This window comes from Bos javanicus, chromosome 7 (assembly GCF_032452875.1).
Source record: "Bos javanicus breed banteng chromosome 7, ARS-OSU_banteng_1.0, whole genome shotgun sequence".
Lineage (NCBI taxonomy): Eukaryota > Metazoa > Chordata > Mammalia > Artiodactyla > Bovidae > Bos > Bos javanicus.
Genome location: NC_083874.1, coordinates 14,888,039 through 14,915,923, shown reverse-complemented (window position 1 = coordinate 14,915,923; position 27,885 = coordinate 14,888,039). Strand labels below are relative to the sequence as shown.

General features: G+C 53.2%; 1 protein-coding gene and 1 long non-coding RNA gene across 17 annotated transcripts in view; one reads left to right on the top strand and one right to left on the bottom strand.

Annotated features, from left to right (window-relative positions):
* The window catches only part of DNM2 (dynamin 2), an 89,981-nt gene that overhangs the window by 45,571 nt on the left and 16,525 nt on the right, over positions 1-27,885 (bottom strand). For 15 of the 16 annotated variants that reach the window (XM_061422181.1, XM_061422172.1, XM_061422166.1 and 12 more), the window contains exons 2-3: positions 12,973-13,046; positions 570-719 (exon numbers count right to left, since the gene is read on the bottom strand). In XM_061422181.1, the coding sequence (XP_061278165.1) occupies positions 570-719; positions 12,973-13,046 (224 nt within the window). The remainder of the gene's footprint in view (positions 1-569; positions 720-12,972; positions 13,047-27,885) is intronic. The other variant, XM_061422180.1, reaches the window with a different exon arrangement.
* Positions 15,748-17,966, top strand: LOC133250686 (uncharacterized). Its single transcript, XR_009737399.1, has 2 exons — positions 15,748-16,548; positions 16,860-17,966. It is a non-coding gene; the product is annotated as an uncharacterized LOC133250686 (long non-coding RNA).

Sequence of the window (27,885 nt, the reverse complement as noted above, 5' to 3'; positions counted from 1 at the left end):
TAAAATAAGATAAATAAAAGTTCATATACAAAAAATAAATAAATAAATCACAAAGAACCCATACTGAGGTGTTAAGAGTCGGCTGGAATATTCATCAAACGCCATTCGAGTCAGCAGCCCACACTGCTGAGTCAAAGGCTGTGTGTGGCTACAGGTTGCCTGTTCTGTTTACACGATGCAGTTTTAAAATCTGGACCTTATGCAGAAAAATCTGGCTTTCTGCCTCCTCTTGAGGAACCAGAAGACCTGGCTGCCTTGGACTGGCATCACTGGGTGGACTAGATTTACTGGGGAGCCAAGCTGTGGTTACTCCCTTAACAGGAATATACGTGCTGCAGTTAATTCGCCCCGGGCCCCACCACTCCCGACAGTCTCCCTGGCCTGCTGTTTTTCTTGGAGCCGAGGTCGATTTCCCCATACCACGTTCCTATCAGATGTGGATCAAGAGGGCTCTGTGTATGTGTGAGGAACACCAGGAGGGGGCGTGTTCTTCATGAGAGCGAGGCTGCCCCGACCCGTGACTGGCCCACCGCCAGCCCCCCGGCCCGGTGGGGGTCTCTGCTTCCCACCGTGTGGCGAGTAGATCCGCAGGTTAATGGGCACTGGGGAGATGCCTTTGTTCGTCCCCGTGACCCTGTCAGTCTCCGCTTCGATCTCCTGTCGGACTTCCTCAAAGTCTGTAAACTTTCTGGACTTGCAGTGCAAAAACTCGGCATATTCTGAAAAGGGAAGAAAGATGCTCCAAGTGAGAAAGAGAAGTCTTGCTGTGGGTGGCTGGGGGGAACTAGATGGCCTCCTGGGAAAAGAGCTTTGTCAAGTAGAGAAAGTGAAGACTCAGTCACAGGCCCTCCAGGAAACTGGGGAGCAATGGATTCATTCCTTTGACAGGTATTCGAGGGAGGCCCTCCTACAGACGGCGCTCCCCCCCAGACCCCGGGTACTCCACAAGGTGCAGAAGTGGCAAAAATGCTGACTGTGGAATGCACAAGCTCATGAAGCATTTTGCAGAACTACATGGTTTAAGCCATGACATATTACAAGTAAAACAAAAATAAAAAGCCCCACAAAACCCAGCATCCAACAGCTGGGTGTGACCAGCAATTATTCTTTATCAACCTGCATCCCTTGGAACGCAGGGATGGATGACTGATGAAGCTTTTGCTCCGGTGTTATACATGAGATAGTCCTGGGTGATGACACAGAACCTCCCTCGTGTGGGTCACAGTTTAAAGCCGCTGCCCTGGTGGGATGCTAAGCCGCCAGCGCCCTCCAGGGTAGCGAGATCCCCGGCGCGTGTCCCTGGGACTCACCATTCTCCTTCCCCAAGGCACCCGCACCACGGCTGGCCTCACCAAAGCCCTTCTCGCTGTCCTTCCTTCCTTCCTGGCTGTTCATGGGGCCCTTAGACACGACCCTCTCAGAAGAAATGCTTTCTGGCCTCTTCAGACCTTCTAAGCCCGAGGCGACTGAAAGCCATTATTGACACTGAGATGAAGGGAAATAAAGAAGTAACTAGAGGAGTTTCCTGGAGAAGGCAATGGCACTCCACTCCAGTACTTTTGCTTAGAAAATCCCATTGACGGAGGACCCTCGTAGGCTGCAGTCCATGGGGTCACTAGAGTCGGACGCGACTAAGCGACTTCACTTTCACTTTTCACTTTCATGCATTGGAGAAGGAAATGGCAACCCACTCCAGTGTGCTTGCCTGGAGAACCCCAGGGACGGGGAAACCTGGTGGGCTGCCGTCTACGGGGTCGCACAGAGTCGGACACGACTGAAGCGACTTAGCAGCAGCAGCAGCAGAGGAGTTTCCTTGGTGGTCCAGTGGTTAAGAACCCGCCTTCCAGAGCAGGGAACTCGGGTACAATCCCTGGTTGAGGAACCAAGATCCCACATGCCTCGGGACAACTGAGCCCACACGCCCCAAATGAAGATCCCACGCGCTGCAGCCCAATAAATAAATAAATAAAATCAATATATATTTTTTTTAAAAAACTGACTGATAATAGTGCTGGTCCTGTCATCAAGGTAGAGAAATCCAAAGCAGAGACGTGGGTAAAGCAGGAAGAAAAAAAAAACTTTTACTGCAGGACACACGTGCTGAGTTGATGGGTGTTCACTGTGCAATTCCTGACTTTTCCATGTGTCTGAATTTCATAGTAAATGTTGGAGCAGGGGAACTTTCTAGGCCCAGAGATCACGGCTCCTGCGAGTGATGCTACAAAGAGGGAAGTAAGTTTGGCTGGTAAACAGCCTAAAGAGCTAGTTCATGACAGAGATGCGAACATGTGCACTGCTTCTCAGTGTAAAAAACTGGAAATAGCCTCCATGTCCACCAGGAGGAGACCTGGCTACACAAATATCAGCACAGATATAGCTACAGCTGCATCAGAACAAAGAATGGAGAAAGAGCCCCGCAACAGAGAAAGGCCGGGCAGGTCGAGAATCTCTGCCCGGAGGCATAACACAGCAGAAAGTCACGAGTACAAGGAGGCCTGTCATTCCATCTGTCACCTAACAAACGCTTGCTTGCTCTGGCCAGGCCCCGTCTGTGGTCCCATTTGCTCGTCACAAATCAGCAGCTTAGCAGGTAGGCATCTCCATGATGCCCATATCACAGATGGGAAAACTGAGGCCAGAGGCGGGTGAAGCAAGCTGGCTCAAGTTCACCAGTGGAGTCGGGATTTGGAGCTCGGATAATCTGTCTTCAGGCAGTGGCTCTCAAGTCACGTGGGCTTCGTGAGGCCACAGGCAGACTCTTCACCTCTCTAACCTCCGTTGCAGGGGTCGGGGGACTCTGTGGGCTCAGATCAATATGGACACTGGTCACTGGGGAGCAGGGCGCTGAGGACACTGGTTGGAGGGTGCGGCATCAACCACCCCACCCCCATCAGCTGACCCAGTTCCCAAGGACAGCCCTCCACGGGAACAGGAGGAAATACTCGGCTACTCTCGGCTGCTCTTCCTGCAGCCACCTCCAAAAATGGAACGGTCCTCCAACCCCCAGAGCAAACCTCAGTTCTCTTCCCGCTCAAGGCCGAGGGCTCAGCATTCGCAAGATACACCTCTCCCTTCCAGGAGGGCAGGGGGATGCAGGATGGAACAGGGTTGGGGACCAGGACACAGGCGCTGTCCCTTGCAAAACCTCTGCCCTGCCAGGCCTGCTGCAGCTCACTTCCTCCTCCTCCAGGGCCTGCCTGCCTGCTGCCTCTTCCAGGGAGCCTTTCCTGACTCCACGCCACCGGGCACGCCATCCTGCATTTTGGACCTTCTCTCCTGTCAGAGCCAGGTCATCCTGGGTTCTTTTTAGGGGACCCAGTAGGTGCTGGCAGCCTTCCCTTCTGCCAGCCCCTTGTGCGAGTCAAAGATGAGCAGGAGATGTACTGAAAAGCCATGACATCTTCCACACGAGGTCAGTGGACAGCAGAAATCATACCCTCTGTGCCCAAGTGGAAGGTCCAGGAGTCAGCCAGGCCCATCCCTCACCACCTGCCTCCTCTCCCTGGGTTCCTCGTCACTTGAGGACCATGTGCCAGACTCCGGCATCAGACCAAGGTAAGAAAGCTCCTACAATCATGCTTCCCCACCCACCCCGAGCACTGACCCTCTTAAAGCCAGACCCCGGCCACCTCTCCTTGAAATCTTCCCCAGCTCCCACCTCACCCCAATAAGACCCAGTCTTCACCAGCACCACAGAGCCCTACTAAGGTTCCTCCCCCAGCTTCTAATCTCAACTCACGCCCCTCCAGCCCCATGGGCGTGGTTTCTCACTCCAAGCCCTTGAATCCCTGCCTCAGGGCCTTTGCACTGGCTCTTCTCTCTGCCTGCAGACACGCGTACGGGTCCCTTCCTCTCCTCCTTCAGGTTTCTGCTTAAGTGTTCATCTTCTCCCACTCCCAAGTAAAATGACAAACCTCCTCAGTTTCTTTCCCCTTTCCCTTCCTTAGGATCCTCCAAGTACCCACCACCTTCTAATATGGTGGACCTTGTCAGCCTGTGCATTTCCTCTGATCCTCAGGAGGAGGTCAACCTACAGGGCAGGGACCTGGACCTGTGTTGTTCTGCGTCCCGGGCACAGGGCTCTGAGCACACAGGAGGCGCTCTGCAACTACATGCACAACCAAAATGGCTGCTGGAGGGCACCGCAGCCCCTGCCTCAGCTTCCGGGAGGTGGCCCAGCGCCCCCATGGCCACCAAGTGGGACACCCAGGAGGCTGGACAGGAACAGGGTCTGGTGGGGTCACCTGCCGTCTTCCCAGTGCACTTCTTATCAACACAGGCCCAACCCAGAGCCAGGAGCCTGGTCTGATGGGGGAGATAGGCTTGGCACAAGCAAGTCACAGCAGGTGCTTGGTTGGGGAGCTCAGCCAAGAGTCCCAACATACCACGAGGGGCCTCCTAGAGGGGATGGGAAGAGATGGTATCCACCTCATCTCTCTGAAATGAAGACCTTCCCCCATGCCCTGAGGAGGCTCTGGACCCAGTGGGGTCTAGGGGGAAGGGGGAGAAAGCATGGGGGTGTCCCCACTGGCCAGGGTGCCCCTCTGTGCCTCAGTTTCCCCATGAGGATAGTTAAGATATGATGCAGGTAGGGATGTCCCTGGCAGCCCAGTAGTTAAGACACCGCACTTCCAATGCAGGGGACATGGGTTCAATCCCTGTCCAGGGAACTAAGGTCCTACATGCAGAGTGATGTGGCCAAACAATTTTTTTAAAAAGAACAAACTGGCAGAGTGCTCAGCCTGCGGCTCCACAGCTCTGTAAATGCTTGGATGCTGGAGAAAATTTTTGCCACCCTGGCCACCGCCAGGGCTCTGCCTGCTTTGATCCCCGGTCCTTCCTACAGAGGTGGTCCCTCTGTCCCCACAGCGGCTGCAGCCATTTCAAACCGTCCCTTCCTCATGCTCAGATAAGACCGCCAGTCCCTTGGGTCCCTGGCCTCTGCCATAACATTTTGACAGCCCCAACGGCCACCCATCCACCGCAGCCCTGCAGCGCTTCCCTGGCAGGAGGGCCAGGCATGTGGGATCAGGTGCCAGGCCTGGAATACAGCAGGAAGAGTCCTCGTCCAGCCGTCGAGCTGCTGGACGACGAGGGGCCAGCCTCCTGCGTCCTGTGGGGTCTGTGAATGCACTTGCAGTTTTTCTCCAAGGAGCAGGTCCAGCCCTCTGCCCAGGACTTGTTCACTGTTTCCTTCAGGTCAAGCTGCTCGGGGAGGCCCACCTGGGCTCTAGCAGCGCCAGCACCCGGCCCTCCAAGGTGCTCCTCATGGGGACACACCACCTGCTCTGTGTCCCCTCCTAAAGCCAGAGCTGCGGGAGGGGCCTGAGCTGCAAGAGGGGACTGCGAGCGACTCGGTTCCGGTCTCTGCTCTCCCTGGCACCCAGTGCATAGTAACGGCTTAAAACTTAATCACTGAGCGGCCTGCTGCAAAGCATTAAGTGCCAGAGCCTAAGACAGCATTCCCTTCTCCGTGACTCCCACGTGGGTCCCCACTGTGTTCAGCAGCCAATCCCCCACCTCGGGCATCCCCCAGGCACACCCCTTGAGATGATGCCCTCGAGGGATTGGCATTGCTTAAGAATCATGAAGTGGGAACTTCCCCGGTGGTCCAGCAATTAAGACTCTGAGCTTCCACTGCAGGGGGCTTGGGTTTGATCCCTAGTCTGGGAACTAAGATCCCACAAGCCAAGTGGTATAGGAAGATCTAGGGTATAGAGAGAAGATGAAAAAGACAGGAGAGATGTGTGATAAAGAAAAAAGCATTTAGTATATGTCTTTAAGACTATGGGATGCTAAAATTTGATAAAATCTTTCAAAAATAAATTTAACACCACAATTTTCCCACAGTGAAACAGGACAGGGACTTCCCTGGTGGTCCAGTGGTTAAGACTCCGAGCTTCCCCTGCAGGGGAGGTGGGTTTGATCCCTGGTCTGGGAACTAAGATCTCACAAGCCGAGTGCTGTGGCCAAAAAAAAAAGATCAAGGATATAGAAAAAAAACGAAAGGAGAAAAATTTAGGAGAGATGTATGACAAGAAAAAAGAATTTACTGTATATCTTTAAGAATATGGTATGCTAAAAAAAAAAAAAAGAATATGGTATGCTAAAACTTCATAAAATATTAAAAAGACAAGCAAAACAGCCAAAGCCCCTCAGGCATCATCACATCACTTGGGGTCCCCACAGTGTCACAGGACAGGGACTTCCCTGGTGGTCCAGGAGTTAGGAATCTGAGTTTCCAATGCAAGGGGCAAGGGTTCAATCCCTGGTCAGGGAACTAAGATCCTACAAGCCACATGGTACAGTCAATAAATAAAAATTAAAAAAACAAAAACAAAAAAACAACAAGGTTGGAATCTTTAGTCCCATCCTTTGACCTCTGGGAAGAGGACGGGGGCTGGAGGTTGAAGCACTAATGGGATCGATTTCATCAACCATTCTGATGTCTTCCATAAAACCCCAAAAGGATGGCATTCAGAGAGCTTCCAGGTTGGGGAGCAGGCGCAGGGAGAGAGAGAGTATGAGCTCAGACAGGGTGAGGAATCTCTGCCCCTACCCCACACCTTGCCTCATGCAGCAATTCCCTCTGTCCCTTCTGGGAGTAAAATGTTTTGAGTTCTACAGGAAACTGATCAAACCCAAGGAGGGGCGCTGGAACCTCTGATCTATAGTCAGTAGGTCAGAAACACAGGTGACAGCATGGACTTGGGGTTGGCACTGGAAGCGGGGACGAGGGGACAGTCTGGTGGGACTGAGCCGTTAACCGGCGGGATGTGATGCTACTTCCAGGGAGGGAGTGTCATAACTGAGTTAAATTGCAGATTTCCATGAAGGTCCAGTGGATAAGATTTCACCTTTCAATGCCGGGGAGGGGGGGTTCAATCCCTAGTCAGGGAGCCAAGATCCTACATGCCTCCCCATCAAAAAAAACAAAACATAAAACAGAAGCAATGTTATAACAAATTCAATAAAGACTTAGAAAAGAAAAAAAGAACTGAGTTAAACCGGAGGACACCGGATAAGAGTCTACTAAGAACTGGAGAACTAAAAAAAAATAAAAGAACTGGAGAACTGCTTGTTGATGTGGGAGAAAAAAAAACAAATGTACCTGGAGAAGCCCTTGGAGCTTCCTAGGTGGAGCTAGTGGTAAAGAACCTGCCTGCCAATTCAGGAGACATAGGAGACGCGAGTTCGATCCCTGGGTAGGGAAGATCCTCTGGAGAAGGACATGGCAACCCACTCCAGTATTTGTGCCTGGAGAATTCCATGGACAGAGGAGCCTGGCATGCTTCAGTCCATGGGGTCACAAAGAGTCGGACACTGAAGCAACTTAGCAGCAGCAGAAGGTGACAGCCCCAGGCTACCATCCTGACCCTCATCAGCTCCCAGCTTGTTTTCCACCTGAAGACACAAGGTCATGCCCTGACTGCTGCAGGGTCTACAGGCTTTATAGAAAGAGCCCTGCTGCGGCCAGGGTAGGTGGGGAAATGCACACACAGTTAAGGACGCTCTCCCACCGGAGAAAGAGCACAGCAGCAGCCCTTAGGGCGAGGTTAGGCACCAGTCCCGGGCTGATGGAGCACCTCCTGGGTGCCAGACCCTACGCGGGGTCGGGGGGAAGAGTGATGGACAAAGCAGGTCAGCATCCCTGCTCTGGCAGAGCTCATGTTGAGGTGGAGAGACAGACCGTCAAGAGAGTATGAGGACTTCCCTGGTGGTCCAGGGGTTAAGAATCTGCTTGCCAATGCGGGGAACACGGGTTCGATCCCTGGTCCAGGAAGATTTCACATGCCATGGGACAACTAAGCCTGGGTGCCGCAACTACTGAGCCTGTGCTCTAGAACCCGAGAGCCGCAGCTACTGAGCCTGTGTTCCAGAGCCCGAGAGCTGCAGCTACTGAGCCTGTGCTTTAGGGCCCAAGAGCCGCAGCTACTGAGCCTGTGCTCTAGAACCCGAGAGCCGCAGCTACTGAGCCTGTGTTCCAGAGCCCGAGAGCTGCAGCTACTGAGCCTGTGTTCCAGAGCCCGAGAGCTGCAGCTACTGAGCCTGTGCTCTAGGGCCCAAGAGCCGAGCTACTGAAGCCTGCGCACTCTAGAACCCAAGAGCCAAGCTACTGAGCCTGTGCTCTAGGGCCTGAGAGCCGCAGCTATTGAAGCCTGCGCACTCTAGAGCCTGTGCTCAGCAACAAGAGAAAGCCTGCACACAGCACAGCCAAAAAATAACAAATAAAACAAATAGACAAACCTTTCAAAACAACAACAAAAAAAGAAACCGGGCAAACAGGACGCTGCCTCACAACATACGCTGCACAATAACTAAGGCAGCAGTGACTGGGGTGGGGCCTGGGGGTGAGGCTCACCCGCGGAGGACGGGGAGGAGGCAGGGTGTTCCAGGCAGGGCTTGCAATGAGGGGGAAGGTCCAGAGGCGGAAACAATTGAGCTGGTCTGGAGGAAGAGGAGCAAGACTGTGGCACCAGGAGGAAGTGAGGTTTCAGAGGCCGGCGTGGTCCCAAGGGGGCCAAGAAGCCTCAAGAAGGAGGCCAAGAGTCAAGCCCTGACATCTCTCTGGCTCCGATGAGCAGCGGCCAAGGTCAGAGCTGGGACGGAAGGTTCTGGAGGCCCTGATTGGGCACATTCCACACAAGAACAGTCCCCAGCGCTCAGGGTTTACAAGGTCCAGAGGCGGTTCGCAAGGAGAAGCAGGGTTCACCCACGAGCCACTGAACTTCCTGGTGGCTGCGGTCTGAGGTAATTTTTAAACTAAGCCCATTAAAATAACGGCTCACTGAGACCAGTGTGGACCAGGAGAAGTAGGGCGCATCTGTGCGCTGCAAGAGTCAGAGAATTCGTTTTTCGTTCTTATCCTTGGCCAGGCCGCGTGGCATGCGGAATCTCAGTTTCCGGACTAGGGGCCAAACCCGTGCTCCCTGCAGTGGAAGGAAGCAAGAGTCTTCACTTGATCTTAGCCAAAAGGCCCAGAAGCAATGGAAACGTGCAGTCTTAACCACTGGACCACCAGGGGAGTCCCAGGAGTCAGAGGATTAGAACCTTATAGTGCCAGGAACTTCAGACCCCAGAAGAGGCGATGGCCACACCAGTCTCATGGGGTGTCAGGGTCCCAAGGCAGTCACCACTATCACCCTACAGATAAGAAGGCTGAGGCACAGAGAGGGAAGCCACTTGCCTGAAGGGCCCAGACAAGAAGGGGTGGCAGCCTGGCTCTGGAGTCCTGTCTCTGAGAACCAGCTGAACAAAACTTTCATCTCGGGGAGCCACGCAGCCCTGTGTGGCCCCCAGGAATCTCTAAAGGCCACTACCACGTCCCGCACTGCACTCAGCCTCCTCCCTAGTGGTAAGGTGTCTCCCCAGTCCAGGGACCTGGGCTCCCCACCTCGAGGTCACTCTAGACTCTGCCCTTGCCCCCACAGCAACACCCTGGCCCGGGCCCCAACACCTCTCCCCGGCAGCAGGCTCGCCACCCCCCCGGCCTCCCCACCTGCCCTCCTGCCTCTGCCTGGCCCTCCTCCACAAGTCAGCCAGTGGGCTGAGCCAGTCTCTGCACACCCTGAATGCCACTCAGGTTCCCAGTGTCCAGATTTCTCACCACACCTGCCTCCCGGCCCCTCACAGCTTCACAACACAACTGCTGCCCTGCCTGGAACGTTCTCCCCAAGCCCTGGCTCAAAGCAGATCCAGCGCCTGATATTGCTGTTGTTGTTTAGTCACTCAGTTGTGTCCGACTCTCTGTGACCCCACGGACTGTAGCCCACCAGGCTCCTCTGTCCACAGGATTTCTCAGGCAAGAATACTGGAATGGGTTGCCATCTCCTCCTCTACAGGATCTTCCCAATCCAAGGATGGAACTCGTTGACTCCTGCGTTGACAAATGGATTCTTCACCACTGAGCCACCAAGGAAGCCCAATGCCTGATACACCCTCCCACAATCCCCTGTGCTCTCCCCTCTCAGCCTGGCCACAGCAACCCCATGTCTGTCGTACCCAAAAGGCTGAGCTCAGGGTCAGCCGGGCCCCTCAGAGTGCTCACACTGCTTCCCTGGCATCTGTCTGAGGCCTAGCTCACATCTGCATTAAGAGACTTTGAATGCCATGGTCAGATGGGGATGGGGGTGGAGTATGCAAGCTGGGACACAGAAAGGAGCATGCCCAGGTGGGACACCCCGGATCTCTCTTCCCAAGCCCAACAGGATCCGCCAGTGTCTTCATCTCCATGGCTCCCACCCATCCCTTCCTGGGACCCCTGCCCCAGAGCTGGTGGTCCCTGTGGTCTCTTCTCTACCTGTGGCCACAGGATCTGGTCAAACCCTCCCTAAGAATGAGCTCGCAACTGGGCTTTCAAGACAGCTTCCCTGTGTGTCCTCAGGCAAGGGGCCTCAGGGCCCTTCTCTGTGAAGCCTGACGACGGGAATGGCGATTTCAGCATCACCCCGGATCAGGCTGCGGGCACATGTGTGCTCTCCCAAGACTGTCATTTGTCACATGCTTCTCTTTCCTCCCCGCCACTAGAAGGAATCTTCAGTTCCTCCAGCCAGCCACAATGGGCATCGCTGCCTCAGGGTCTGCACAAGCAACCCCTCTCTGCTGTGAAGCAGAGTTCCCATTCCCCAACACACCCCCAAGCACCTGTCAGTCTGAGCTCACACATCACCTCCTGTCAGAGAAGTTCTGCGAGACTCCCTTCACCACCACCACACACACTTTCATCCGGGGAGGGCCATGCCTCTGTGTCTCCCCCTTGGTCCCCACCCAAGGGTCCCCCCGCACTGACCGCCAGCACTAACAGGAGCATCAAGAGGGAAGGTGACAGGGCTTTCCTGGTGGCGCAGTGGTGAAGAACTCGCCTGCCAATGCAGGGGACACAGGTTCGATCCCTGGTCCAGGAAGATCTCACATGCTGCGGGGCAGCTAAGCCCGTGTACCACAACTATTGAGCCTGTGCTCCAGAAACTGCAAGTACAACTACTGAAGCCTGAGTGAGGCAACTACTGAAGCCCACACACCCTAGAGCTCGTGCTACACAAGAGAGGCCATGATGAGAAGCCGGGGCACCACAACTAGAGAGCAGCCCTGCCTGCTGCAACTAGAGAAAAGCCCTCGCAGCAATGAAGACTCAGCACAGCCAAGAAGAAATAAATCATTTAATTACATTAAAAAACAGAGGAAAGGCGACAGGTGGTGGCAGCAGCCCTGGTCCTACTCACCCCTGTGCCCCAGCCTGGGACCAGCTTGTGGCAGGCAGCCCAGTGCTCCCTGGACCACTGTTGGGTGACAGTCACTGGGGAGGTGATGGGAGAGCCCTCCTGCCACGACAAAGCCTGTGACCTTCCAGTGCAGGAAGCCAGCCAACCTGTTCTCCCAGCAAGCTATGCCAAAGCCACTGGGATGGCACCTCATGGCAAGGGCCTGCAGTGTGCCTGGCACTGTTCTACAGGCTATACGTGTATTGAATAGCACGGTCTTCACAGCAACTGACAAAGGCAGGACTATTATTATTTTCACTGTCCAGACAGGAAGCACAGCTGTGAGTGGCACTCCCTCCCCAGGGGCCAGCCAGCCAGTAAGCTATAGCGCCAGGGTTTGAACCTGGGCAGTATTAGCTCTCAGCCCTGACAAACCAGGGCAGAGGTTTTCCCAGAGTAGGCAGAGGCCAAAAGCATCAGCATGACCTGGAAACTCATTGAAAATGCAGATTCTCACCACCCTCGTCCACCAACCCAGTGAATGTGCAACAGAAACCCAATGCGCCAAGCCCTATGTGACTCGGATCCCACTGACATCTCACAATCCAGGCTCTGTCACTGGCCTTCCTGGCACAGCTGACTGGACACTTGAACCCAGAGGAGGCAACCAATTGGCTTGCCACTGGACCAATCTGTTGCCGTCTCTCACTAGTGTCACACCCTCCTGCAGATGGATTGGGTGAATGAAAATGAGAGGGCGGGACTAGGGTCAGCTGAGCTGTGGAGCCTGAGGTCTGAACCTGCCTGGGTGCCCATCCCAGCTCTGGCGCCCACCAGAAAGGCAGGTGGTTAAACCTCAGTTTCCCCATCTGTAAAATGGGGATATATCAGCTGCCTCCCCAGAGTGGGGGTGTTTAACACAGCCTGTGGTGACGCTGGCACCCCAAGTGCTGAACCAGCTGTGGCTGACATTCCAGGTCAGTAGGGAAGACTCTGGGGGGCTCTGGAGAGAAGAGAGGTCCCACCTCCAATGGCCCTTTTCACCCCTTCCAGCCTCTGACCTGAGATGCTTTTACAAGGAAGCTAGGTGGGTTTCATGCTGGGAGACATGCCCATGTCATATCAGACTTGTGTAGGAAGAACAGAGGTGGGGGATAGAAAAAAAGTCTACATGTGGGCCATTCTATATGCAACAGGCCAGGTCTCTCCCTAAAGTCAGTGCTGTAATTCAAAAAGAAATAGTGGGAAAACAAGATTAAGAAGTGGCGAGAATGCTGCTCGCATGAAAAGAGTAGACAGGACAATGAAAGGCAGCATGGCATTGATCCCAGCAGTTGTAGAACCAGCCAGGGAAGATATCTGGAGTACAACTGACAACATGGGTATGGACTGGGGTAAGGGAACATGCAGAAATGATGACTTCTCTTGGGTGTGGTTCTGTGAGTGCAAGAGGATGTCTTTATTGCAAAGGGAGTACACCAAAGCCTTTCAGGCTGACGTGTCACAGTGTCTGCTATTGATTTTGAAAGTGTCCAGCAAGAACGTGTCATCTACGATAGAGCAAAAAATGTGGCACCTGGCAGCCTAGTCACAGCTGATGCTCGGGGTGGGTGGAGGTGTTCCATGAACCGTGCTCCAACTTCCCTGCCCACTGGGAAAAGGGGAATGCAGACCCAAACGGCCTCCTAGGACACCTCGGAAGCCCCTGGCTCCCACGAGGCACAGCCACCACGCTCATTTCCTGTCTGGGCTGCCAGCCGCCCCACCATACCTGTTTTTGAGAAGATGAGCTGCAGGATGAGAGGCCGCCGAGTGACGATTCCTGAACCTCGGGGAAGGAAGTCCCTGTGGGAGGGGAAATGGACAGAAATTACTCACGAGGCCGGCTAGCAGGGGGCAGGAAGTATGACCACACATGGTGGAGCAATCCCCTCTTGCAATCGGCGTGACTTCAGCAAAGACATCAACCCTAGCAGGGCACCAGGGAATGCTCTGGCCTTGGAGGGTCCTAAGGCCATGGAGAGATAGGGGAGGGACTGGATTGAAGGCCGGTGACAAAGGGAACTCTTTTCCTTCGGCTGGCTATGTGCCAGCCCCAGCACACTCAGAAGCCCCCTTTCCTGACAAATGTTTGGACCATCTCCCCCAGACTCAAAAGAGATCAGTACATTTTTTTTTTGCAGTTTTTTTCCTTTATTTATTTATAATTGAAGGATAATTACAATATTGTGTTGGTTTCTGCCATATATCAACAATTCTGACCTACATGTTTTAACGTAATATAATGCCATACATATGATATAAAGACTAAAATAAAAGGAAAGTTATTTAATGACAAAATACAACGTGTTTCGGGACTTCCCTGGTGATCCAGGGGTTAAGACCTTGCCTTCCAACACAGGAGGTGCAAGTGTGATCCCTGTTCAGCCAGCTAAGATCCCCACCTGCCTCACAGCCAAAAAACCAAAACATAAAACAGAATATTGTCTTTGCTGTACACCTGAAACTAACACAACATTGTAAATCAACTATACTCCAACAAAAAAATTTTTAAAACACCAGAATGTTTTAACAAATTAAAAAAAAAAAAAAAGACTTAAAAAAAAATTACAATGCGTTTCATGTCCCCGAAAGACAAATTGAAAGAGGTGGGAAGTGGATCACTGGTTGTCTCAGGGATGAGAAACAGTGGTGAGCTTTCTGGGGGACGGAAATGTTCTAAAACTGGGCTGTGGTACTGTTTACTAATACTTACTGTAAGTTTCTTAAAAAAATCACTGCATTTAAAATGGGTGAATCCTATCATGTAAATGATCCCTCAATAAAGTAATTTGTTTTTTAAAAATATGCTATGGATTTTACTATGGAAAAATTCAGGCATTACCTGCACTTACACCTGGTTTCACGTAGGGTGGGAATACTGGAAACCACCCTGAACCTTTGAGAAAGGCAACTGAGACCTCCCTGGTGGCCCAGTGGCTAAGACTCCGTGCTCCCAGTGCAAGGGGCCTGGTTTGATCCCTGCTCAGGGAACTAGATCCCACATGTTGCAAGCGAGAGAGTACATACCAAAACTAAAGAGCCTGCGTGTTACAACTACCCGTGTTACAACCCAGCACGGCCAAATAAATATATATATGTATTTTTTAAATAAAGGCAATGGAAAGAGCAGGAGATCCAGGTGGGCAAAGGAGCAGAAGCAACATTTTCAGAGGTCACTAAGGGCATGCAAAGGATTGTTTCGTGTAAAATGGAGAAAGGCTCTAGGCTCAGAGAATTCTAAACAAGTTTGCACCCAGGTAAACATTTGGATTCTAAAGGAGATCAGCCCTGGGTGTTCACTGGAAGGAATGATGCTAAAGCTGAAACTCTAATACTTTGGCCACCTCATGCAAAGACTTGACTCATTGGAAAAGGCCCTGATGCTGGGAGGAATTGGGGGCAGGGGGAGAAGGGGACGACAAAGGATGAGATTGGCTGGATGGCATCACCGACTTGATGCACATGAGTTTTAAACTCCAGGAGTTAGTGATGGACAAGGAGGCCTGGTGTGCTGTGATTCATGGGGCTGCAAAGAGTCGGACACAACTGAGCGACTGAACTGAACTGAAACATTTGGATTACCTAAAATTTGTGCAGAACTCTAGGCAAACATCCTTGGTGCCACCCAGCTCCCCAGTACTGTGACAGACGACGTCTCAGAAGCACCCCAGCACCTCTGTCCGGACAGAGCCCCAGAGGAGGGCGTTAGTTCTCAGCACAGGCTCAGAACCTGTTCACTCAGCGGGCGGAGGAAGGGAGGAAGCATACCCTGCCACACGCCATGCACTGTGAGGTTTGAGCCCCATCGGACTGTGGGTGGGGTCACCACACTCAGGCAGGGCCTCCTCTGGCTGGACACAGGGATCTGGCAGTGACCACATGGCAGGGGGGCCTTGGAGATGAGGGACCCTGCACAGGCAGGTTGGCTCTGGAGGCCCTATGGGGGTACTAGTACTACTGGCAAGCAGCAGAGCAGGGCTGGAATAGGATGAATGGACAGGCCCAGAGAGGGGTGCGTGAGGTGATGCTGGAGGTCACAATGAGAGGTCATCATTCTTAGAGCAAAGCTACCTGATGGGGTTTAGGGACAGTCAAGTTTTGTTTCTTTTCTTTTGGCCACAGCACACAGCATGCAGGATCTTACTTCCCCAACTAGGAATTGAACCCTGCAACCCCTGCAGTGGGAGCTCAGAGTCTTAACCACTGGACTGCCAGGGAATTCCCTACCTCATTTGCTTTTAAAGGTATGTGCCCCTCTGGCCACTTCTATAAAGAATTGATGCTTTTGAACTGTGGTGCTGGAGAAGACTCTTGAGGGTCCCTTGGACTGCAAGGAGGGCAAACCAGTCCATCCTGAATATTCATTAGAAGCACTGACGCTGAAACTGAAGCTCCAGTACTTTGGCCACCTGATGCAAAAAGCTGACTCACTGGAAAAGACCCTGATGCTGCTGCTGCTGCTAAGTCGCTTCAGTCATGTTCGACTCAGTGCGACTCCACAGATGGCAGCCTACCAGGCTCCCCTGTCTCTGGGATTCTCCAGGCAAGAGTACTGGAGTGGGTTGCCATTGTCTTCTCCTGATGCTGGGAAAGATTAAAGGCAAAAGTAGAAGGGGGCAGCAGAAGGTGAGATGGTTGGGTGGCATCACCGACTCAACGGACGTGAGCAAACCCCAGGAGATAGTGGAGGACAGAGGAGCCTGGTGTGCTGCAGTCCATGAGGTCACAAAGAGTCAGATGTGACTTGGTGACCGAACAACTGACAGCTTCAAGAGGGAGGGTGGGAGTGGAGAGGCAGGTGGGAGGTGACTGCATTGGTCAAGGTGAGTGATGATAAGGACTGGTTTAGGAGACAGGGGACCCAGAAGGCATTCAACAGACACTGGACAGAATCCAGAGGAGCTGAGGAGCCAGCCAGCCATGACCAGGGGGACAGGCTGGATGGAGAAGAACCGTGGAGGAAGAGGAGAACGTCCCAAGGACATAAACGAGTCACTGGAGGATGAAGCCCGCAGCCCCTGAGAGCACATTCAAAATCCTCCACACCTTGCACGCTACCCATGGAGCCGCACTCCAGAGGACAAAGAATGTGTGGGCCACCCCGGCCCTGCTCGGAGCACATCACGCCCGCTTCATGCAGTGTAACCGTCTGAATGTGACTCCCATCCTCCCGTTTGGCAGATAAGGAGAGTGAGGATCAGTGAAGATTTGCAACCTGGCCAAGGTCACCAGCTTGTTCACTCAAGTATTACTCACACCAACCGAGCAGTGGAGATGCTGGGGACAAAGAAGACACACCACGGGGGTAAGAGGGCAGGGAGCAAACGAGACAGCAGCAGCGTGTGAACGGAGTCCCCAGGGTCCCGTGGGCGGGCTCCCCCAAGCCGTTGTGTTTGACTGGAGCCGGCTCCTGTTCCTTGCTGACTGGTATGCCGCTGCACGGATGGACCGGTCTGTTCATCCACTAACTGACTGATGCAGATTTGTTGTCGTTGTTATAGTCACTCAGTTGTGTCCAACTCTTTGCGACCCCATGGACTGTAGCCTGTCAGGCTCCTCTGTCCATGCGATTCTCCATATAAGAATACTGGACTGGAATGCCATTTCCTTCTCCAGGGGACCTTCCCCATCCAGGGATCGGACTCATGTCTCCTGCTTGGCAGGCGGATTCTTTACCACTGAGCCACCCGGGAAGCCCCTGCAGGAGCGGACCACAGTCTGATCATCCACTCACTAGCTGATGTGGCTTTGGGGGTCTTCTTCCAGCTTGGGGCCATTACAAAGTAAAGCCACTTTGAATGTTCTCACCTCTGCCTTTTGTTGATGAATGCCTTATTTCTCTTGCTGAGTCACAGGGCAGCCATGACCTTGAACAGGCAAAACGAGTCTCCGCTGATAGAAATCAGAGCAGTTGGTTCCCCCTCTCCCCTGGTAGGCGGGGTGGGGTGGGGAACTGACTACAAGGGGCAGGAGGAGACTTTTGGAGATGACAACACCCTCTATCTTGATCTGACCAATGCATGCATTTATTTCAAAAATGAAAACGATGAAGGTGTACATCTACAATTCGACAATGTGCCACATCTGAGTTCAGTCCCGGAAGGTCATGGTACAAGGAGATCTAGGGCGATGTGCTCACGAAGATTGAGACACTCAAGCACAGAGAAAACACTCCATTAAAATCTGCCCACGGACACATTATCATCTTTTTAGTTTCCCAGAGGGGAATAGCTCAGATCTAAAGAATTTTAAAGGGCTTTCCTGGTGGCTCAGGGGTAAAGAATCCGCCTCCAATGCAGGACACATGGGTTCAGTCCCTGAGTTGGGAAGATTCCCTGGAGGAGGAAATGGCAACCCACTCCAGTATTCTTGCCTGGGAAATCCCATGGACAGAGGAGCCTGGCAGGCAATGGTCCATGGGGCCTCATAGTCGAACTCAACTTAGTGAATAAACAATAGCCAGAAAGAACTTTAAAGCCCATGGAGGAGGCTAATTAAATAAATGATGACCCATTCATGTCACTTTGCAGTCACATACACATCCACACATACATACTCCAAGAATAACAACAAAAAAGAGCTTTTTATCTCCTGACATGGAACTTCCTTCTGGGTGTATCAAGTAAGGAAAACAAAAGGTGTGGAAGCGAGTCTGTGTTTTCTAAGTAAATAGAAAGCCTCAAACCAGAGCCCAGGTTGGCCAAGGGCCTGTTGGGAGGGAGAGTCATGGCAGGTTCTGAAACATCTTTGAATTCCACATCATCCACATGGACTATTGACTCCAAAAAATATTTTAAGAGTAGCTCACACTTGTCGAGGGCTCCCTGTATGCCAGGCAAGAAGCTGAGGGCTTTTCGGGCTATTTAACCGTGACAATACCCGATGAGGTGGGTCTGTGAGCTCATTTTATGGAAGTCCCTAGGCCCAGAGGCTGGGCACTGAGGTCACTCGGCACCCAGGAGTGTGGACTGAAGCCCGTGGGGTGTGAGCCTCAGACCACCGGGCCCCCAGCCTCTGGGCGTGCACGTCTGCTGTGGAAGCTGCAGGCATCTCCCTGGCCATGACTAGGCTTTCGATCCTGGGGTTGGCACATGATGTCCTGTGACCGCTCTGGGTGCGTCCGGGGGCCCAGGCACCGTGAGCACAATGATGATACCACAGACTATGGACAATGAGAGCCTCAGAGGAACATGAGGGCCAGTGTGATGGGTGCTCCGGGCCCTCGTCAGGGAAAGGCGGCTTTCTGGGGCTGGGACTTGGTGGCAAGTGGGATTGACTAGTAGAGGCCAGAGGAGGCAGAGCCTGAGGGGGAGAAGGCTGAGAGACGAGGCTGGGTGGGCACGGGGGCCTCGCACACCAGGCTGGGAGTTCCAGGAGCCCTGGGTTCCATCTGACCGTGTATCTAGAAGCCTCAGACTGCACCACGCACCCTCGGTCTCAACAGTTCCTGAAAAGCAGTCCGCAGAGAGAATGGATACATGTATATGTATGGCTGAGTCCCCTTGCTGTTCACTTGAAAACTATCACAACATGTTCATTAGTCAGCTAGACCCCAATTCAAAATAAAAACTTCAAAAAAGGGACTTCCCCATGGTCCAATGGCTAAGACTCTGCGCTTACATTGCGGGGGGCTTTGGGTCTGATGCCTTGTCAGGGAACTAGATCCCACATGCCACGCAACTGAAGTGCTGCACCTACGATCTGGTACAGCCAAAAAAAAAAAAAAAGCACCCTCCCGCCCCCACGCCCCCGAAATCTCCGAGGGGCTCAGTGAGAGGCCTAAGGTCCAGCTGTGCCCTAAGGCCCACCCACAGGGTTTCCTGGCAGCCAGCAGCAGCGGCATTCTAGGGGCCCTCCTGGTCAGGGTAGTGGAAGGAAGCCACACACACCCCCACCCGCTCAGGCCCCTCTGCCGCAACACTGACTGTCCACTTCTCAAGAGGCGACTTTCAAGTCTCAGTCTTTGGCTTCCTCGTCCCAGACCCCACCCACATTCCACTGGTCACACCAAGTCCCTCCCTCTGATTCAAAGTATGAGTTCATGTCCCTCCTCTCTCTTCCCTGTTGCTGCAAGGGCCACTGTGCCCCAGGCTGCCCTTCGTACTGTGTGACCTTGGGCGGGCTTCCCAGCCTCTCTGATTTGGGTTTCCTAGTTAGTAATGGGGAAAGAACCTCCTGCCAATCCAGGAGACATAAGAGATGCAGGTTCCTTCCCTGGGTCAAGAAGATTCCCTAGAGAAGGAAATGACAACCTGCTCAAGTACTCTTCCCTGGAAAATCCCATGGACAGAGGAGACTCGTGGGCTACAGTCCATGGGGTCACAAAAGAGTTGGACACGACTCGGTGGCTGGGCATGCATGCACAATGGGAAAATTCCACTTATCTCAGAGAGCGGCAGGGTACCAGACAAACAGGCTCCTCCTCTGCCCATGACTCGCTCCCTGCAGCTCTGGCTCAAATGATACCTCCCTGGGGAGATTTCTCCCATTCTTGTTCACAGGTCCAAGCCCCTTCAACCCCCCAACCTTCTTCCAAAGCACAAACACTCTGCATGCCACTTATCTGTTTCCTGTCTGCCTCCCCATGTCAGCTCCCCAGAACAGGATCTGTAGTTTATTCTGGTACACAGAAGGTGCTCAATAAATGTTGTTTAGTTGCTCAGCCATGTCCTACTCTTTGGCGACCCCATGGACAGTAGCCCACCAGGTTCCTCTGTCCATGGGATCCTCCAGGTTAGAATACTGGAGTGGGTTGCTATTTCCTTCTCCAGGGGAATCTTCTGGCTTTAGGGATCAAACCTGCATCTCCTACATTGCAGGTGGATTCTTTACCACTGAGCCACCAGGGAAGCCCTCCAATAAATGTTATTGGATAGTTTCAGCACCATCCCTGTCCTCTAATCCACTGGGCCCAGCCCTGGACCCAGGCATCTGACCCCTACTCCTCCCAGGTAATAGGTGGTTATCCTCCTAAAACAAAGGCCTGGGCCTCCAAGCCTTCCTCCTGTAGAGGTCACATGACTGATTCCAGGTTTGACAGGGTCCCTCACCTGCCCATCCCCCCAGGACCGCCCCCTTTCAGCTGAGCCCCTCTCCCCTCAGCCGTTGGATTCTGCCCTGTGCTTCTGGCCTCCAAGCCTTTGCAAAGGCTGTTCCCTCTGTCAGGAAACCCTTCCACTCAGGCTCTGCAGGTGCAGCGGACTGCACCTCTCCCTCCCAGGTGCACACCCTCCGCTTCCCACTCCCACCAACAGGGCCTCCAGCAAAGGGCCAGGACTGTGTTGGGACAAGACGTCACCTAGACTGGTCACCACTGGACCCACAGCACCTAGAACAGTGCCTGTCACACAGCTGCTGTCGTTTGGTCACTCAAGTGGTGTCCGACTCTTCCCGACCCCATGGACTGTAGCTCCACCAGGCTCCTCGGTCCATGGGATTCTCCAGGCAAGAACACTGGAATGGGTTGCCACTTCCTTCTCCAGGGGATCTTCCCCATGCAGCAATCAAACCAGCATCTCCTGTTTGACAGGTGGATTCTTCACCACGGAGCCACTTGGGAAGCCCTGTCATAAAGCAGGTGCTCATGCAATGCTGAGTGGACTCTGGAGCCAGACAACCTGGGTTCAACGCCCAGATTTGCTCCACCCTGGGCAAGACTCTGTCCTCTCTGGGCACTGGTCCTGCCGTCTATGGGATGGAAGGACACCATCCATCATCAGGATGCATGACCTGGGGCGAGTCACGATACCCTCGGAGCCTCGGTCTCCAGGCCCTAAGACGGGCCACCTCTCCCGAGAAGGTGCCGTGGGCTCTTGGAAAAGCAGTGGGGGCTGAGAGGGAAAGACACAGCAGCAGGAGGAGCTGTGGGCCACTCAGAAGCCCGGCTGTGTGTTCAGATCTGAAGGGAGCACAAGGCCTCTCCTGCAGCCCTTTGATTTCCACCCTCTCCCCACCCCCAGAAGGGTGGAGACACGGGACAATAGAAACCAAGAAGACCCCCAGAGAGGGTAAACAGAGAAGCTAGCAGCGGATGAACCAGCCCGAATCCAGAGCCTGTGAGGGCCCAGGCAAGGGCTCAAACTGAGATCCATCCCTCCCTCATAATCAAATCCTCACCAGGCTGGATTTCCCTGCTGGTCCAGGTGTTAAGACTCCACGCTTCCACTGCAGGGGACACGGGTCTGATCCCTAGTCTGAGAAGTTCTGCATGCTGCAAGGTACAGCCAAAAAAAAATCCTCATGGGGTCACCCTAAGCCTCAGTGTGGCTTAGAGACATCAGCCCAAAGCCAGACACAGGAAGAACTCCTGGCTAGGAGCCCCACGTGCCAGAGTAATACCAACCCCCTCTCTCAGGCTATCATACAGGGAACCCTGGGCTGCCCACCCAGCCCAGCTCTAATCCATTCTGAGTAACATCTCAGTAAACCCTCTGGGCTTCCCTGGTGGCTCAGACAGAAAAGAATCTGCCTGCAATGCAGGAGACGTGGGTTTGATCCCTGGGTAGGGACGATTCCCTGGAGGAGGAAATGGAAACCCACTCCCGTATTCTTGCCTGGGAAATCCCATGGACAGAAGAGCCTGGAGGGCTACAGTCCATAGGGTGCAAAGAGTCAGACACAACTGAGGGACTCAACAACAAACCCTCTAGCAATGCCAAAGGAATGCTGTCAGGGCCGAAACTCCCATTTCACAGGTAGGTCGACTAAGGCTCTGTTTCAGGACCTGCCCAGGTCACTCAGAAAGGAAGCAGCAGAATCAGGAGGGGAACCTGGGTGGGACACCAATGAAGCAGAGCCCCTAGTTGCCCCCCTTCACCCACCCAGGGGGCCTCTTTGTGGTATTACTAGAACAGAAACAGAGGTCATCACGACTCAGTCTCCAAGGCTATAGCATCCAGTTTGCACACCCCACTGGTCCCAGCCCTGCTCCCTGACTCGCCCATGTCCCCTCTCGACACCAGCCAACAGTAACCATCGGTCACCCGCCTGCCCTCCTTGTCCCATGGCAGGTGCCACTGTGTGTTCTGGTCAACCCCAGGGGCAGGCAGTGTGGTTACACCCGACTCAGACCACAGGACCCCTCCTGCCTCTTGTCTCCCACCCCGCCCAGAGGCAAGTCCTGTCAGCTCCACCTCCGAATGGAGCCTGAATGGGCCCCCTCCCCCCATACCCTAGGCCTCCTGCCTGGCCCACCAGTGGCTGCCCCTCACCCCTACACTGTTCCCAGAGCAGCCACAGGCCACCTGTGGACACCAAGTTAGGCATGACTCCCCTCTGTTCAGAGCCCTCCCAGGACTCCTACCTCACGCAGGTTAAAAGTCCAGGTCCTGGGGACTTCCCTAATGGTCCAGTGGTTAAGACTCCTGCTTCCACTGCAAGGAGCATGGGTTTGATCCCTGGTTGGGGACTGAAGACGCCGCATGCCACAGGCCACAGCCAAGGGGGAAAAAGAGTCCAAGTCCTTCTTACAGCCCATGTGACTTTCCTGGCATCATCTTCCCAGCCACCTTGCTGCCGTCACCTCCTCCCATCATGCCCTCGCTCACTTGGTTCCTGCCACACTGGCCTCCTCCACGTTCACCAAGCCCATCAGGCACAGTGTACCTCAGGGCCTTTGCACTGGCCGCTCCATGGACCTGGAATCCTCTCCCTACAGCGTTCACACAGTCAGCTGGCAACTCCTGGCCTCTCTCCTCCCTGCTCCACCACCGATATGAAGCAGCTCCCCCTCCATCACCCACCATCCTGCTCAATTCTTATTTCTACTCGTAACTGCCTCCTTCCAGCTTGTTGATTTGCTCACATGGTTGTGGTCTGTTCCTTCCCACCCACTGCCCTTCAGGAGAGTGGCAGCTTTGTGGGGCAAAGGTCCTCCATCTAGCACATTCCCTAGTCTCTCCCCAGCTCCCAGGCACAGAGCCCAGCATGAGGCAGGGGTCCGATGTTTACAGCATGAAAGGCCAAACCTGCCATTGTACAGGCAAGGAGGTTGAGTCCGGATGGCAATGGGACAATGGGACAGGTCGTGGACACCCTCACTGGCTTTCACAATCCCACTCCCAGGTGCCACCCTTCACAATATTCCCAGCAGGCTCCTCCCTGCTCAGGAATCCTGCAGGTTCCAGGGCCGCCCCGCCCCTGGCACTCAGCCATCAGGTCACCTGCTCTGTGCCCAGATGGCCAGGCCAGGGGCAAAGGCAGGAAGCGGCCCTGGCGCTGGGCCTCTCAGCCCCCGGTTAGCATCCAGATGGGACCACTTCCACTCCAGACAACCTGTGCAGGTCAGGTCATACCTGTGTACCTCAGTTTCTTCATTTGCCAAGTGAGGTAAAGTAGACTGAAAGGTCTGCAAGAGTTCTTACTAGGAAATCAATCCTGAATATTCATTGGAAGGACTGATGCTGAAGCTGAAGATCCAATACTTTGGCCACCTGATTCGAAGAGCTGACTCACTGGAAAAGACCCTGATGCTGGGAAAGACTGAAGGCAGGAGGAGAAGGGGGGCGATAGAAGACAAGATGGTTGGATGGCATCACCAACTCAATGGACATGAGTTTGAGCAAACTCTGGGAGATAGGGAAGGACAGGGAAGCCTGGCGTGCTGCAATCCACAGGGTCTCAAGAGTCGGACACAACTTAGCTACTGAACAGCAAAAACAAAAAGGAAAAACTCAACACAGTATGAGTCAGATCACATCCCACCTTTGCTCAAAGCACACCCACCCCCGCCCGCCCCGCAGTAGCCTCCAAGCCCTGAGCAATCATCCCATCCTTCTCTGCCCTCACCCCTACCTTCAGCTCGCTCATTCCTTCTGGCCACACTGGTGATAAAATAGAGCAAGCAGGCCAAAGCAACTCCTGCCTCAGGACCTTTGCACATGCTCATTCTCCACCTGGAATGACTTCCAACTCCCCCTCCTCAGTTTGTCCACAATCCTGGCTTCCTCTGGTCACTCAGGACTCAACTCAGATGTCACCTCCCTGAGAGGCCTGACTGTCCTCTTCTGACAGCCCCTGTCCCGGCCCTCAGGTTTCCCTGAGCGGGTTTGCAAGAACGGCTACTCCCTGGGGCAGTGCTTTCTGGAGTGAAGCCCATCAACCACCTAGAGGTCCATCAGCAGGGAATTGGCTAAATCAGGCTTGGAACTGTCCCAGGGAGCAATCCAGGCCACATCACTAAAAGCAAAGTGTGACAGGCAGAACGGTTTGTGTGCTCCAATTTTTTCCTTCTGCCTGTGGACGGACAGTAAGCATGAAGGTGACCTCCTGAGGTCTTAATGGAGGTCGCCGATAGAGTGAGAACGGAAAACCATCTATTTTATAATCTCCGATGCCATTTGGATTTTGGTGTTTTATAACTTTTTCTTTTTGGCTGTGCCATGAGGCATACAGGATCTTAGTTCCCCAACCAAGGATTGAACCCATGCCACCTGCATTGGGAGCATGGAGTCTTAACCACTGAATCACCAGGAAACCCCATTTTATAATTTTTTGAATCAATGGCACCCCACTCCAGTACTCTTGGAAAATCCATGGATGGAGGAGCCTGGTAGGCTGCAGTCCATGGGGTCGCTAAGAGTTGGACATAACTGAGCGACTTCACTTTCACTTTTCACTTTCACGCATTGGAGAAGAAAATAGCAACCCACTCCAGTGTTCTTGCCTGGAGAATCCCAGGGACGGGGGAGCCTGGTGGGCTGCCGTCTATGGGGTCGCACAGAGTCGGACACGACTGAAGTGACTTAGCAACAGCAGCAGCAGTGCTGGAGAAGACTCTTGAGAGTCCTTAAACTGCAAAGAGATCCAACCAGTCAATCCTAAGGGAAATCAGTCCTGAATATTCATTGGAAGGACTGATGCTGAAGCTCCAATACTTCGGCCATCTGATGTGAAGAGCCGACTCACTGGAAAAGATCCTGATCCTGGGAAATATTGAAGGCGGGAGGAGAAGGGGGCAACAGAAGATGAAACGGTTAGATGGCATCTCCAGGAGATGGTGAATGACAGGGGAGCCTAGCGTGCTGCAGTCCATGGGGTTGCAAAAAGTGGGACACAACTTAATGACTGAACAACAAACAACAACATTATAAGAAGCAAATACGAATTTGTAAGTGTTTTTTTGGCCACACCATGAGGCTTGCGGAATCTTAGTTCCCCAACCGTGCACTGAACCTGGGCCACAGCAGTAAACGCGCCAAGTCCTGACCGCTGGATGGCCAGAGAATTCTAATTTGTTACTTTTCAGTTGTAGTGAGGCTCCAAAGCCACTGGTCAGCCAAGCCACATTTTTAAGGGTGATGAGGAAACCACGGGTAACTGGAAAACCGAGCTCTCAACTCCACCTCCTGGCGCCTCTACACTGCAGCAGGGGGGCCTGACCTGTATGACCCTGCCAGCAAGGTCACTCACTTCCCAGGCCTTGTGTCATCTGTAAGACGGGATGTGGTGAGGGTGGGAGGAGACAGCGCAGGTGCACGGAGGTACTGGGTGCTCCTGCGAAACTGCAGCCCCTGGGCGGGGTCAGCCACGTGGGATTTCTAGCTCTGCAGAGGTCTACCACCCAGAGGGGCCCAACTGACCCCAGGGGCAGGGTGTTGGTAAACACATGGAAAGGAAGGCGGGGCAGCGCCCCACGCCACTCCCGGCATTCCAGAACCATTCTCCTTGCAGGCTTCCTTCAAGCAAGAAGGTGGCTCAGAGGTGGAGAATCCGCCTCCCAATGCAGGGGCCACGGGTTTGATCCCTGGTCCGAGAAGATCCCACATGCTGCAGAGCAACTAAGCCCATGTGCCATAACTACTGAGCCCTACAGCCTGTGCTCTGCAACAGCAGAAGCCATGAGAAGCTTCTCATCGCAATGAGAAGCCTGCACGCCACAACTAGAAAGTAACCCCCCACCGACCACAACTAGAGAAAAGCCCGTGCAGCGACGGAGACCCAGCATAGCCAAATAAATTAATAAAATTATTTAACAACAAAATTAAAAGAGCAAGAGGGTAGACGACTGGCCTCGGGATGAGTATGCTCCCTCATCTTCCAGCGTGATGGGGGGTCACATCACATCGGCCAAGGCAGAGCAGGAGCACAGTGTCACACAGAACAGGAAGCCCTTCCCCAGGTGCTCTCTTTCCCAATCCCTAGAGCCCATCTCTCATCGAATCCTGACTTCAACATACACAAATGCACCCCTTCTCTCTGCTCAGTCCCAACAGCCTTAGACTAAGTCCCAAGGTCACAGTCACATCCCCACACCCCTGTCTCCCAGGCCATCCCTGATGTTCTCAGGCAGCAGGCAAAGAGGGTTTTTCAAACCGTAGGCCAGATCATGCTGCGCACGCTTAAAACCCACCTGGAGGGACTTCCCTGGTGGTTCAGCGGCTAAGACTCCACCCTCCCAACACAGGGGGGCCTGGGTCCGATCCATGGTCAGGGAACCAGATCCTACATGCCACAATTAAAGATCCCTCGTGCTGCAACTTAGATTAATCAGCGCAGCCAGATTAAAACAAATAGAAAAATCACCTGTAGATTCCTGCACACCTGTCCTCCCCCTCACAGCCCACAAGGCCCTGCACCAGTATTCATGCCTGGAGAATCCCATGGACAGAGAAGCCTGGCAGACTACAGTCTATGGGGTCGCAAAAGAGTTGGACACGATTTAGCAACTAAAAATGAGGGAAAAAAACAGTGCCTGGCCCATCAGGTCATTGGCAGGCAGGACTAGAAGGACGAGTCACATGAAGCCCAGTGCCTGGCACACGTGGGGCCCTGTTCCACAGGATCGTTCACAAGGGATGGGGATGGAGGGGGATGTCACCCCCTGGCACTCCCAGAAGGTCTCTGGCAAGAAGATTCTAAGTCTGCCCTCTTTTCAGGACAGCAGCCCCCTTCCAGGGATCAGCCCTTAATCTAGCAGATGCACAAATCTGTCAACCTCCAAGGTGGAGAAAACAAGAAACGACCTAAAACCGCGTGCAGAAAACACATTCATGATTACCAAAGAGGATAGAGGGGTGGGAGGGGGAAGATAAATTAGGAGGTTGGGATTAACATATCCATACTACTATATATAAAGTAAGTAACACAGACCCACTGTATAGAACACATAACTATTTTCAGTATCTTATAATAACCCTTCATGGAAAATAATCTAAAAAAGAACAATGTATTATTATTGTATATTCTGTGTGTATAACTGAATCACTATGCTGTACACCTGAAATTAACACGTTGTAAATCAACTATATTTCAATTAAGGGAGGGAAAAAAACATCATGCAAGAGAATGGCTGGATTTAGTGAGACCAAGGAATACTACCCAGCTGTAAAGACAGCACAGAGCAAGGGAAATACAGCCAAGTCAATGATAATACCTGGAGATGTCAACACCCCACCTTCAGTAACAGACTTCCCTGGTCATCCAGGGCTTTCCTGGTGGCTCAGATGGTAAAGAATCTGCCTGCAAAGTGGCAGACCCGTGTTCAATCCCTGGGTCAGGAAGATCCCCCTGGAGAAGGGAACAGCTACCAACTCCAGTATTCTTGCGTGGAGAATTCCATGGACAGAGGTTACAGTCCATGGGGTCGCAATGAGTAGGACATGACTAAGTAACCACCACTTTCACTTTGGCTGGTGGTCCAGTG